This window comes from Oncorhynchus gorbuscha, linkage group LG06 (assembly GCF_021184085.1).
Source record: "Oncorhynchus gorbuscha isolate QuinsamMale2020 ecotype Even-year linkage group LG06, OgorEven_v1.0, whole genome shotgun sequence".
Classification (NCBI taxonomy): domain Eukaryota; kingdom Metazoa; phylum Chordata; class Actinopteri; order Salmoniformes; family Salmonidae; genus Oncorhynchus; species Oncorhynchus gorbuscha.
The window spans coordinates 21,151,739-21,166,025 of NC_060178.1; the positions used below are offsets into that span (position 1 = coordinate 21,151,739).

The 14,287-nt window shown below is 39.9% G+C and overlaps 1 protein-coding gene across 1 annotated transcript in view; it reads right to left on the reverse strand.

Moving 5' to 3' along the window:
- Window positions 1–3,464: 3,464 nt before the first annotated feature.
- The window catches only part of ell (elongation factor RNA polymerase II), a 42,322-nt gene continuing 31,499 nt past the window's right edge, over window positions 3,465–14,287 (reverse strand). Inside the window, exons 7-12 of the mRNA XM_046352617.1 lie at window positions 8,721–8,847; window positions 7,089–7,671; window positions 6,635–6,701; window positions 6,306–6,477; window positions 6,099–6,143; window positions 3,465–6,005 (exon numbers count right to left, since the gene is read on the reverse strand). Coding sequence (XP_046208573.1) covers window positions 5,889–6,005; window positions 6,099–6,143; window positions 6,306–6,477; window positions 6,635–6,701; window positions 7,089–7,671; window positions 8,721–8,847 — 1,111 coding nt within the window. The 3' untranslated portion in view covers window positions 3,465–5,888. The remainder of the gene's footprint in view (window positions 6,006–6,098; window positions 6,144–6,305; window positions 6,478–6,634; window positions 6,702–7,088; window positions 7,672–8,720; window positions 8,848–14,287) is intronic.

A 14,287-nucleotide genomic window follows, 5' to 3' on the forward strand; every position in this document is an offset into this window, starting at 1 on the left:
ATTGGTGGAATCATGCCATATTTAGACCAGATCATGTTAAACAAGGTTGGAGTGTTGGAATGTGGAGCAATGAAATGGTGTATAAGTACTCGGTGACACATACAGAACACAATTGTGAAGAGTTTATGCAAATATTAGCATCTTAGCTCTTATTGTGGGACGTTGACTATGGGAAATCACCTCTCCAGTCAGCCTATTGTGCATATTGACATTCAAATTGCACTGTACAGCCTTACCTAAGGGTTGGGGATCAATGAAATGGGGTATCAGTCTACTCAGTACACAAGTGCTTTTTTTCCCCCCAAAGTACTCCTCAGAGTGATCAGGCTCCAAAACATCCACATTGCATAGTTTCTCCTCTGGAATTGTGTTTAATACACATAGTAGGTTCACTGGTAATATAATGTGGCTCAATTCACAGTTGTTTAAGTGTCCTGCAATAAGATCTATGACGCTAATGTTCACTAGATGTCGCTGAGTAGACTGATACCCCAGGTCATTGATCCAAAATCCATAGGTAAGGCTGTACAGTGAAATAGGTATTCCCCAAATGCAATTCTATAGTCATAACACATTCACAGTTTGATTTCAAGAGATTTGTCAAATTAATCAATTGTCTTTTGTTGAATTTATATAAGAACATTCCAACCTCGTTTAGCATGATCTATTCCATTATGGCATGATACCACTATTTGTATTAATTTGCATTATTTTCATTGCAATACTTTTATTTTGAAGGCGAATCGTAAATTCCACTATTGTGGCTAATCCTTATTGTGGCTAGCTTTCACATAGGTGGGTCAGATCACCATTTAATCAAATAGGAACGGTCTTAAAAATTTGGGGCATTTTAAATGACGACACCAAGATAGCTAGCTAACCTAACTATAGCTACTGAAACAGATAGTAATTTTGCTATGTTTTTGGGGAATAACATTGTTTGCATCCATCAGATAGCTAGATTTAAAATAAAATAAACAGCACTGTCCATAGCTTGGTGGAAGTGTCTGCGTTCGTGCGGCAGCAGCAGGTGCGCGGGACAACTTTACCATCATCATAGCATAAGTATCAGTGAATCGTTGTGACATAAGAAATACGAGTGATAGATATTACGCATTGATTACACTACGTAAAAACAATTATTAACGTGTTCAATTATTGTGACGTGCAGTCATATCCAGGTCCTGATTGGTCAATAAGTTTATTTGACACTTCAAATAGTGTTATTTGACATATATTTTTTGACAAGCAAAGAGCCAATGCAAAATCGGCAGTGTTTTCTACTTACAAAGCATGTAGAGGTCTGTCATTTTTATCATAGGTACACTTCAACTGTGAGAGATGGAATCTAAAACAAAAATCCAGAAAATCACATTGTATGATTTTTAAGAAATTAATTTGCATGACATAAGTATTTGATCACCTACCAACCAGTAAGAATTCCAGCTCTCACAGACCTGTTAGTTTTTCTTTAAGAAGCACTCCTGTTCTCCACTCATTACCTGTATTAACTGCACCTGTTTGAACTTGTTACCTGTATAAAAGACACCTGTCCACACACTCACTCAATCAAACAGACTCCAACCTCTCCACAATGGCCAAGACCAGAGCTGTGTAAGGACATCAGGGATACAATTGTAGACCTGCACAAGGCTGGGATGGGCTACAGGACAATAGGCAAGCAGCTTGGTGAGGAGGCAACAACTGTTGGTGCAACTATTAGAAAATGGAAGAAGTTCAAGATGACGGTCAATCACCCTCAGTCTGGGGCTCCATGCAAGATCTCACCTCGTGGGGCATCAATAATCATGAGGAAGGTGAGGGATCAGCCCAGAACTACACGGCAGGACCTGGTCAATGACCTGAAGAGAGCTGGGACCACAGTCTCAAAGAAAACCATTAGTAACACACTACGCCGTCATGGATTAAAATCCTGCAGCGCACGCAAGGTCCCCCTGTTCAAGCCAGGGCATTTCCAGGCCCGTCTGAAGTTTGCCAATGACCATCTGGATGATCCAGAGGAGGAATGGTAGGTCATGTGGTCTGATGAGACAAAAATAGAGCTTTTTGGTCTAAACTCCACTCGCCGTGTTTGGAGGAAGATGGATGAGTATGACAACAAGAACACCATCCCAACCGTGAAGCATGGAGGTGGAAACGTCATTCTTTGGGGATGCTTTTCTGCAAAAGGGACAGGACGACTGTACCGTATTGAGGGGAGGATGGATGGGGCCATGTATCGCGAGATCTTGGCCAACAATCTCCTTTCCTCAGTAAGAGCATTGAAGATGGGTCGTGGCTGGGCCTTCCAGCATGACAACGACCCGAAACACACAGCCAGGGCAACTAAGGAGTGGCTCTGTAAGAAGCATCTCAAGGTCCTGGAGTGGCCTAGCCAGTCTCCAGCCCTGAACCCAATAGAAAATCTTTGGAGGGAGCTGAAGTCCGTATTGCCCAGCGACAGCCCCGAAACCTGAAGGATCTGAAGAAGGTCTGTATGGAGGAGTGGGCCAAAATCCCTGCTGCAGTGTGTGCAAACATGGTCAAGAACTACAGGAAACGTATGATCTCTGTAATTGCAAACAAAGGTTTCTGTACCAAATGATAAGTTCTGCTTTTCTGATGCATCAAATATTTTATGTCATACAATAAAATGCAAATGAATGACTTAAATCATACAATGTGATTTTCTGGATTTTTGTTTTAGATTCCGTCTCTCACAGTTGAAGTGTACCTATGATAAAAATGACAGACCTCTACATGCTTTGTAAGTAGGAAACATTGCCGATTTTACAGGTTATCAAATACTTGTTCCCCCCACTGTATATTGTGGCTAATATATTCATGTATACTCCGTATTTTGGCAAATTTAGTACAACATCCGGGAACTTTTGGCATACTAACTATAGCCATACTATGACCAATAAGCATACTACTAGATTCATGTCATAACTAATACGGTTAGTGAGTATTCGAACACAGCTCCTGTTTCACTGTTAACTACTGCACTGCTGTCATCTCTACATGCCATGACAATGCTAAGTAAACATATATTGATCAAGGACAGGTGTGATAATATACAATGAAGAGAGAACATACATTCCACATGAGTTTATCAAGAAAACATGTTTCAATGATTCATGTCCACAGAGCTAAATATAGATTTCCTGCCCAATTATGAGGAAATCCTATCTAGAAATGGGGCAGGAAACGCAGTACATTCAACAGTAAAACAAATTATGAAACTGGGCAATTCAAGTACCAGAAATGAGGTGTAATTTAGAGCTATGGGAACAGCAATAGAAAGTGATATTTTGTGTATTCAGCAGGGGGTGAAATCATGTTTGGCCTCTGTACATGTAATTCTTTACAAATTGTCCCCAAACCTCAATTACGCATAATGTGGTTTGTGTGTTTGAAATTCCATACAATAACCTGCAAAAACTGGCTCAGAATGACCAAAATAAAGATTTTAAATAATTTTATTGAAAGATCAGTCCCAGACCCTTATGGTTTCAAAAAGCAGGCTTTGGGTTTAAGCGACAACATCCCAGACTCTTTTCCAAAGCAATCTCTTTGCCAAAACAGCAGCATTTGTAATCATATGAAAACTTATACGACAGGTCACTTGGCACATCCAATTCATACCATGGTGTACTGTTCTGGCAGTTAATACTTAAAACACAACTTGTTTCATATCCAAGCAAATGCATTTACCATCTTTATTGATGAAAAGAATGGATTGACCGCAAGTGAAATGTATACAGTAATCATATCAGAATGTCTCTATAAAACAGCAATGAGAGTATGAGACCAGCGAAAAGTTGCTTATTTAAAGAGCTCATCATTACTGGGTGATGACAAGAATGGATTCTGGTCACAAAACATTCACCAGACCCCAATGTTCTCTTTCCAGATGCAATCTGTCAAATGAATCTTTCAGCATCAGCCATGTTGCGTAGTGTTTGGATTTCATGTGCGATGAAACAGTAAACTTACATGGAAACATCTAAGCAGAGGCATGTAGATCCATTTCAAGTGAATAAGAGCCCCACTCACATCTTAACCAAAGGCTTGATGACATGTTATAGGGCAATACTGGTTTAAAATGGGATGTTCAAAATAAACCAAACATTTGCTCTGAAATGGATTATGCCATTTGGTCAATTCCTGGGAGAGCATCTTGTTTTGGTATTACTGCTGGTCAGAACAGTCAAATAGTTTCCATATTGATGTTTAAATCAGGGCTTTGCATGTCGTTGGGAAGCTGTTTCAAGTAAAGATACTAATACGGGTCATTTTAAGACATTCGGAAAGCATGCACTGATGGACAAAGTGAAAATACACATTTTGACAAAACCCAGGTAAGAGTAACTAATATTTGCAACAAAAAAGTGGACTTTTCATATTCACATAAAATGGTCAATATCAGAAATGCATTAGTTGACTAGACCAAACTTGACTGAAGGGATTGAGAGCTTAGTGAAGAACAGTTTACAAAACATTACAGCTTTTCTGATCATTTCAGGAGCTTTCGGGACACGTTGAAGAGCTGTAAATACTGTAGCCTGGCAGATACACAAGAAGGATAATTGAGTCATCCACTCCACTTGGAAGATGTGAGGCTGGTCCTGGGTTAACAGTCACCTTGACAATCATATTGATGAACAAACACGGGGTTGAAAAAAAAAAACTATTTTAAGAGCAAATGTTTTGTATTGACTAAAGGGAAATTATAACCAACATATTCCACTACATTGAACAGAGAAAAGTTACAATAGTAAATGCTGCTGCATGGGGTATACTAATATCTTCCAATTTATGATTAAAACAAACATTCTGTTGAAGCTGATTATTCCATCTTCCCTGTTTGCATTAGGTGATACAATTTTGCCTGAGGAGAGTGGGTTTTGCACATTTCTGACAGTGAACTGGCTTTACAATTGCGTAGGGAAGCTGAAAACAACCTTGCCCCACAGCAGATCGGCATAGCCAAGTACCATCACTAACTATAATTACAGTTTACCATGACCAATTATGAAAAATACTTGACCAGCCTGTGGTAACCCTTTATATTCATTAAGCTCCTATCAGCCGAGGATGCAGCTGCTCTTCCATGATGTCCTTCTGGTTAAGACATATGAACAATGAGTAAGAAAAGCCAAACAGAGGCACCTGTGCAGGCCTGACTGGAGTTTTTATAGCATTGTCTTTATTCATTGATGGGGAGTTGTATCTCTTTAAAAGGAAACAAATTATGAACAGCAACAGATGGATAATTTGATGGCAGCTTTTGCATAAAATACTGGCTGACATTCAAGATGAAGAAGAAAACAAGACACTGCCTTGTAGTACTGATTGAGGAGTGTAAAATTATAAACAGATCTTGTTACCCCTATGTCCAAAAAGAAAAAAATAAATTAAAAAAGAAAAACATAGTAAAATAGTTGATCAGAAAACGTGATATCACAATCCATATTTTTTTTCTCTGAAACTATTTGCATTTGGCTTAAGATCTGCTGACTTTCAGTGTCACTATCACCCCCCCAGTCTACAAACCAGGTAAGGCTGTTTGGAGATGACCAAAGAATGTGGATTTTCCATTTCTACTCTTTGAGAAATCTGTGTGCACTAAGGTGGGCTGAGAGTATGAGAAACACCACCACAAAGCTTTTCCGGATGCAATGTAGCTACACAACGATCTGGCCAAACATGCCACAGTCTTAAAAAAAGAAAATATAATGTGGTCTGCTTTGTCCTCACTAGTGCTTTTGGCCCCAATGAGGGGAATACTCCCTTCATGGCATCTTTAATAAGTACTTTTAGAGCAAGCAGAATCCAGTTTCTTTCTCTGTCTGGTTTCCAGAGAGAAAAGAGTAAATGTCAAACTAGTGCCAGTTATGAAGTTGCTGATGATCATATTCTGCTATAAGTTTCTTTATATGTGCCAGTTTGTTGTGTAGATATTCACAGCGATTCTTCTCTTGGCTATAGTTTCGATTCGTCTGTGAGGGATAGAAAAACAATCAGTATTTGCGCAGAAATTCCTTGAGCAGCTTTACGAAAAGAAAAACAAAGGAATCAGATGCAAAGCTTACCTTTTTTATTTTACGATACTCTTGGAGTATCTGATTGTGGATTGTCTGTAAAAGAAAATACAAAACAATTTATAAAATGGATCAATCAGTGATTTCATTCAAATTTTAATCCTGAAGTCGAACATGAAAACAAAAACTCCGGACGGCACCATAGTGCAGCTGAAGTGCTTAGGCAGAACAGTAGTCACAATGCTCCAGGGGGTGTACCTTGTACTGGTCTGTGCCTTGTTGGAGCTGCTTGAGCTCAGTGTCGAGCACAGTGAACTGCCGAGTGATTCCCTCTATCCGAGAGTGGAGGCCACGGTACTCACTGTACTCAGTATTAAAGTCATTCTTGTAGGTCTGACGCTGCTCGGAAGAGCCAATCACGGTATACTTCCTGTTCAGAGGGGGGGAGGGAAATGCAGAACTAAGAAAGAGGAGTGATTCAATGAAATACCTTTCAATTGCGCACTTTCCATGTCGTCAAGATCTGTTGCTGGAAACAGTCATTTCATTATTCATGTATTGTGGTTTTGTAAGAAGGAAGTGCTTACGATAAATAGTCTGCCATCTCAGTCGATGACGAAGGAACACTGGTGTTGTTGCACATTCCATTGAGATCTGAAAGGAAGCACAAGGTGACTTTGTAAGATAACCCTTCTCCATTGAAGCAGATACATGAAGACTCTATTTATTATCACTTACATCAGTCAGGGCTTCCATTCACAAGAACGCAGACTGCAGTAATCTAGGTATAGTGTTCATATATACATTTGATCAATTCATGTCAATTGGGACAAAATCAGATATTTGAACTGTAAGGATGAGTATGTGTTGTCTTTCCATTGTGCAAAATGTCTCATGAATTACCCGATTTAAAACTCATGAGCTAGAATCATGCTTAGCAGTAGAGCTTCCCAATTTTGCCAATCGGTCACCTGATTTAACTGAGTACCAATGTGATTACTACAAACAATGACTATAGATCTCTATACTATGACAACTCACCTGTGCTCCTGTGTGGAATACTGCTGCTCTTCAGGTTGTCAGGGCTGGAGGTGATGTCACAGGCCTTTCTTGGTTCAGGAATACGCTCCTCCACTCCCTTCCTCTCCCTCTCTTTCTCTCTCTCCTTGGACTTTTCCTTGTCTTTGTGTTTTTTGGACTTCTTCTTGGACTTGCCGTGCAGGGAAGGCGAGAAGCTCTTGCCTCGGGGCCTGTCGAGGCCCATGTGTCTGGGGGACGAGTGGCCCAGGCTTGGTACAGAGAGTGCTGTAGGCCCAGAGAAGACGGGTGGCTGGCTCAGTCTCTCGGCCATGGCTGCCTCCTGGCTCTCACAGTCCCGGCCATTGTGGCTGGAGTCATTGCTGACGTCAGAGAGTGGGTCGAAGGGCCGGGGGATGTCCAGCAGGGGGAGCTGGGAGCTGGATGTCACACTGTCTCCTACTGCCGTGACCACGGCCCCGCTCACCTCCTTCCCATTAGAGGAACTCAGCTTGCCATTTACTGGTCCCGCTGCCTTGTTGGCGAGGTGTGATATCCTGGGCTTTTTGTTGGCCAGTGGATCGATGAAATCTGCAGCCGGCCGTTTCTGGCAGAAACAGAGTTTGAGGCACAAAATGAAACTGGGAATGTGGACTCATTTCACCTCTAAGGATTCTGAGAAAAACTATGAGCTATAGTTTCTATTGATGACACATCAAGATAAAGAATATATACAAAAATTAAGTTAATGTGCTGTGCTGGTGAGAAGTAGAGGAGAAGGTCAGAGTAGTCAGAGTGAAAGGGAACTCAGCTACACTGAGTGTATGATAACCGTGCCCTTTCCACACAATGCATGGTATTGTATTACTAACAGACTTCATTTGAACCGGCCTACACTAACAACTTTAGAAGTGGCTGACCTAATCACAGTGGAGCAGGAAGTCCTTGGTTCTGAAATAATACTAGGCCCAGTTTAAAGGCCTGTGGATCGGCACAGCTCCTTAACCTGTTTAGTTTGGCAGAACTCCTCGAACGTCTCTCGCCAAACCAGACTGGCCACATAGACAACTGCTCCGCTGTGGGTTTCTGTTTACAGCTAGTGTTCCAAAACTCCCTCTTTTCAACACCATTGCACCTTTGTGTGTACGAAGGAGGGGGAGACTGGAGTGTGTATTTGCTCATGTTTAAGGGAGGGAACGGAAGGGAAAGGACATGAGGTGTCTGAGGTGAAAACCCAGAGGGGAAGGAGCTAATAATAACATCTATAGTAACTCCGCAGAGAACAATGAGACAGATATTTCCCTGGATGTATAAATGCTCCTTGCTTGTTCTGCCCACTATGACTAATTTGCTCCCATTGGAAACGACAAGCTGTGGTCTCTCTTGGTTTAGTTATAAAAATCTTTGGTAACTCCTCCTTAGAGGACGCTCTGTGAGGACGGTGGAAAAGAATAAAGGGGTGGAGGAGCATGGCGCGTGTAGCTCAGTTGGTAGAGCGCAATGCCAGGGTTGTGGGTTCGATTTCCACAGGGGACCAGTATGGGGGAAAAGTATGAAAATGTACACCCCTCACTACTGTAAGTTGCTCTGGATAAGAGCGTCTGCTAAATGACTCAAATATAAGAGAAGGAAATGGAGGAAGAAGAGTAGGCTTACCTGCAACGGTGAGCTGCTGGACAGCTCTTTGGGAGGGCTCACTGGGAGTGGGACCTCAACTGGAGGTGGCGGAGCCACTGTGGTGGTGGTCGTGTTCGGAGTCTGACTTTGGGCCTGACTCATTTTCCTAAAACCAAGCAAGTCACAAACTGAGTCACCACACAGTGAGACATAAATAATACATTGCAGAGAGGCCTAAATTTTGACTTTCATTATTTGGGCGAAAACTTTGAGTTCGGGTTAAATCTATTGCTGAAGTAGGTCGAGGCACATTGGGGCCATACCTGCGAATATTAGAAAAGTGTAAACTTTCTCAGGTCTCAAAATCAATCAGCGTAGTTGCACTTGATGAAATACTACATACTGTATATCCACCAACCAATGGCATTTCTTAAAATAGGTCAAATTGGCCACCAGCAGGATATTTTAAACCTCCAGATTGAAGTGTTGAATGCCAATATAGCATGATGCATTCTTGACTAGGCTACTAACATTAGACAAAATGCCAAAGGCAAGTCTTCGCATATAGGCCTATGACAAAAATCTAGTTTTTGCTTATCTGTTACACACACACACACTTCTGTGGGAAAAAGATCAAGGTCTATACAACATTTAATGCACATGGGAAAAAAACAAAAACAAACAAACAAAAAAAAGAGTCAAAGAGCCATGGCCTTTTCAATTGGCAGTCATGTACCATCATCGCATCCTGGTGGTACACACTGCCAAAGAGTTTGACTAAATTGACAGTGTACATTAAAAGGACAAATCCGACAACACTGAAAAATAGAAAAAAAGTGGTTAAAAAAACAATATGTTTGGTAAACAAATGTTTTCATTTTGGCATTATAATAAGGTTGGTAGCAACATGGAAAATCTTTGTAGAAACCTGTACCAGCTCAAGTCGACAAAAAAAAGCTAACTAGGTAGCCAGTCAGAAAATGTAGCTACACACAATAATCTCAAAGACAATATCAGCATGCAAAGTAGCTAGTTCACTGTAAAATCACCTAAACAAACTGCACTATCAATTTAGAAGTCTAGCTCATTTTTTTCCACAGCAAGAGAGTTGCCATATTAATACAATAAACTCTTTTTCAAGCCAATTAAGAATATCGTAGAAACTTGTAACGGCGTTAGAAATGCAGTAATTATTATATTGTGAAAAAAATACAGTGAGCTATGACATGAAGTAATTTGAATATGTTGCAGGAGAATAATTTGCCCTTACTTAACTCGCCAGATTATTTCCCATCAATGGATGTCGATTTAACTCGATTGAATGCTATGATTAAGCAGTGAGACACAAGTGGGTATGGGAGCCAAGTGGTTAGTGTTGGGCAAGTAACCAAAAGGTTGCTGGATCGAATCCCCGAGCCGACGAAGTAAAAATCTGTCGTTCTGCCCCCAAACAAGGCAGGTAACCCACTGTTCCCCAGTAGGCCGTCATTGTAAATAAGAATTTGTTCTTAACTGACTTGCCTAGTTAAATAAAAGGTTAAATAAAAATATGGCCAATATACCACGGCTATGGGCTGTTAAGCATGAAGCATCACGGAGTGCATGGATACAGTTGTTATCCGTGGTATATTGGCCATCTACCACAAATCCCCAGGGTGCCTTATTGCCATTATAAACTGTTTGCCAATGTAAGTGGAACAGTAAAAAGTATATTTTTGTCATACCTGTGGTATATGGTCTGATATCAAATCAAAGTTTGTCATGTATGCCAAATACAACAGGTGTAGATCTTACAGTGAAATGCTTACTTACAGGCTTTAACCAACAGTGCAAAAAATGTATTACGTGAACAATAAGTAGCTAAAGAAATAGAACAGTAAAAAGACAGACTCTATACAGTAGCGAGGCTATATACAGTAGCGAGGCTACATACAGACACCGGTTAGTCAGGCTGATTGAGGTAGTATGTACATGAAGGTATGGTTAAAGTGATTATACATATATGATGAACAGAGAGTAGCAGTAGCGTAAAAAGAGGGGTTGGCAGGTGGTGGGATACAATGGAGACAGCCCGGTTAGCCAATGTGCGGGAGCACTGGTTGGTCGGCCCAATTGAGGTAGTATGTACATGAATGTATAGTTAAAGAGACTACGCATATATGAACAGCTCTCAGCCCAATCAGCATTCAGGGCTCAAACCAGATTTATAACTGTAAATAAATCCCCTTTGCGGATATGCATAACCATAGATATCTGACAGGAGAGTTTGAGTGATGAAAGTTGGACAAAGGATCTTAATCTCGGAGCAAGAAATACTTGGACGAACATAATAAATTCATGCTAGGTTATTTTCTGCCAAATGTGCTGTTATTTGCCAGATAAGGTAAGACTACAAACCATTATAAAATAGCCCATTTGTGAGATTGACTTGTCATTTCAATAGGCATAGGCTACAGACTGATTGCAATTCAACTTTGCCATTGTTTGCTTAGACAAAGGCAGGTAACCTATAGGCCTACATCTCATTTCAGATTGTCTAAGCAACTGTAGACTATATGTAGTCAAGATGTAAACTCAATGATTTAGCAGCTTGCTTAGTTCAAATTAAGATTTATTCAACATAAATAGCGAGGCGATTTTGAGGTAAGAAGTGCTTGTGTTTCCCAAACCATGCTGGAATAGGCTACTGAGGATGGGGTCATAACTTTAAATCACGGAATTAAATATTAATGTATATGAAGTGAATATGCTTGTCAACAAAAGTATTTTGTTTTGTTTTAACTTGTAGCCTAATCTGACTGCTGTTACAGTCAAAAGATCGGCAATTGCGAGAGCTTTGAAGGCTTCCAATTTAATTAACTAAACATGACCCTTAATAATGGCATAATAACATTGAAGTTAGGCTTTTTATTAAATTGGTTTGCCAGCTACAGGTAGGCTACACAAGTGGCACAAATTGATTTGCAATGACTTCAGTGATATCGTAATTTCAACATATGTATTGTATCAAATGGTTACTCACAATGGCATATAAATTAATAGGCTACTTGATGGCCAGAGGAAAATGTATCAGTCTCCACATTTAATGTAAGTTTCATTGAGGACTTTTGTCCATGAAAAGAACCACGCGAAGGAGGTCCATAACTTCCACTTCAAATTCTCTCTTGGCCAGCCCCCGAGACCCAAGAATTGAACATGTGTAAAACCCTTCGCTTTATATGGTTTTCCATGAGAAAAGTTGACATTGGAATGAACAGAATTTTGCAAATATATCCAATGCGCTCTAGAGCGCCTATAGTCGTTTTTCCTGTGCTTTGTTGCCTGATTTCTTGATGTGCATCAGTTCTTGTGCGTTAATGTTTTATGGAAGAAAGGTTGGAAATAGGTGTCTCCATAATGACAACGTGAACGCGATTGGTCGACAATCTGCTGGGTGGGGCGTTCTACGTTCCTTCATTCATTGGATCCATAACTCCTTTCTATAATATCTCTAGGATTTGGCACCATGCGATGCACCCCCCTGGACTAAAGGGGCAGACAAATAGGAAACATTTGCAAGACCCTCTGTTAAATTACACATTTCCTGAGGTCAGAATATCAACAAAAAAAGATTTTAAAAATATGATCAATGGCTCATTCAAGAGTTGTGACATCAGATAGTATTGAAATCTGACATGTATGATAGACGTTTTCGCCATCTTAAAGTCGTATTCTTATTAACTTCCAATGTAGCGAAAGAGACTTCATCACAGTGCTACATCATGCAGGATGGATTTCTGCCTGCTTGAATGCCAATAACTCACAGATACACATGAAAACATTAAATGACCCAGGTAATCAACAGATCAGAGATGCACAAAAACAATATAACATTCAACAAACATTTTTGTTAAGGAAAACACTGTTCACTGTTGTCCTCGATTCAAAATAGCTCATGTGATTATAATTAGGCATATAAAATATTGTACATGTAAAGTGTAGCCTACATATCTATGTAATATTAGCAGCGATTATTATTTAGGTAGCAGTGCCAGTAGCCTGTGTGTCAACAAGATTATATTTAAATGTATTTGTAACAATTATTTACAAGATTTTGGCTCCACTTCTCAACACAGCAACACAATAAATATAATTCCACATTTCAAAAAGGGGGGGAAAAAATGAATGTGAGATTCAAACCCTTTCCATAATCTGTGACAATTATGCAGAGCTAGGCACTACATAGAACTATTTGACCAGTCAGTCAAACATGAGATCTAGTTGTTTTTTTTAATCAGAACGTGCCGTTCGCTTTCAGGAACAAGTGTTGGATAATGTCCAACTACATCAACGTGTTTAATTGGATGATATGGAATTTGAATCCTATATAAAATCACCACCAGCTGTGCAGGTTAACACAGAGCTAAATCAGCCAGGTTACCGGCGGGGAACAGATAACATAGTGTGTGCTCACGAGCAACTACATTGACGGTTTTAAATTACTAATGCGCATTGAGATGGAGAAAAAGTTTAAACAAACCTTTTCTAATGTTCTGTTAAGGGATTTTTTAAAAATCAATAATGACTAATTATGTATACATTTCAATCAGGACTGACTAATCAGAATACTATTATGTTACTGTATAGATGTATGAATATTATTTTAATCCTAGTACTGAATATAATGTGTGTAATTATAATCAAGAATTAGAACAATGACTGTCCGTTCCTTGGTAGAAACGAATGAACTTATCGTCAGACTGGCTAGAATGCTTATCTACACAGGAAGACCTTGGCTCGGTCATAAATGATCTAAATTGGTGGGAACGATGTAGGAAGACTTGAGAACTAAACTGCCATTGTACCGGAGTGGAGGAGAGACGGGACAGTTCAAAACCTAATGAAGTGATTTTCAGTTTATAACCTGTTGTAAATTGTATCATGTTCAGTACTCTCGAGAATAAACGCTAGTGCTTGATTTTGAGACTGGTCTCCACCCATTTTATGCAAATACGTTTCTTACAAATCCTTAGAAATGGGCGGAGTGTATTAATTTAATTGGGTATTAAACATATAGGAATTTAATTCCTCTAACATGTTCACAAGTAGAGCCCCATTGAGTTGGCAAGTCTGCAATGAAACTAGTACTAGGTGGTTGTGTTAATTCATAGCACCAACTCCATATTTAACTCTATTCCCTGTTCCAATGGACCTGTGACATATTGACACATATTGACAGCATTATGGTGGCCTTGCTCTACATTGTTATTTTCCTCAACTCAATGCCATTCAGTCTCAGACAGATACAAATAAAACTGACCTGGTTTAACACAAGTCAGACATCGTAAACAGATCATTGACACAGCCTTGGGTGAGATGAAGTTACAGTTGCATAAAAAAAATTGAAAGGGTGTGTAATGTGTACATAAACAGAAGGTTATTTGTGTATGTTGGTAGTGTGGACAGTAGGGGGCAGTGGGATACACTGGGGAAATCTCCAAACCCCACCCCGACAGAGAGCGAGTGGTAGGGAGGAGAAAAAGAGAGAAAAAGAGAGAAAAAGAGAGAGAAAAAGTGAGAGAAAAAGAGAGAGAAAAAGTGAGAGAAAAAGAGAGAAAAAGTGAGAG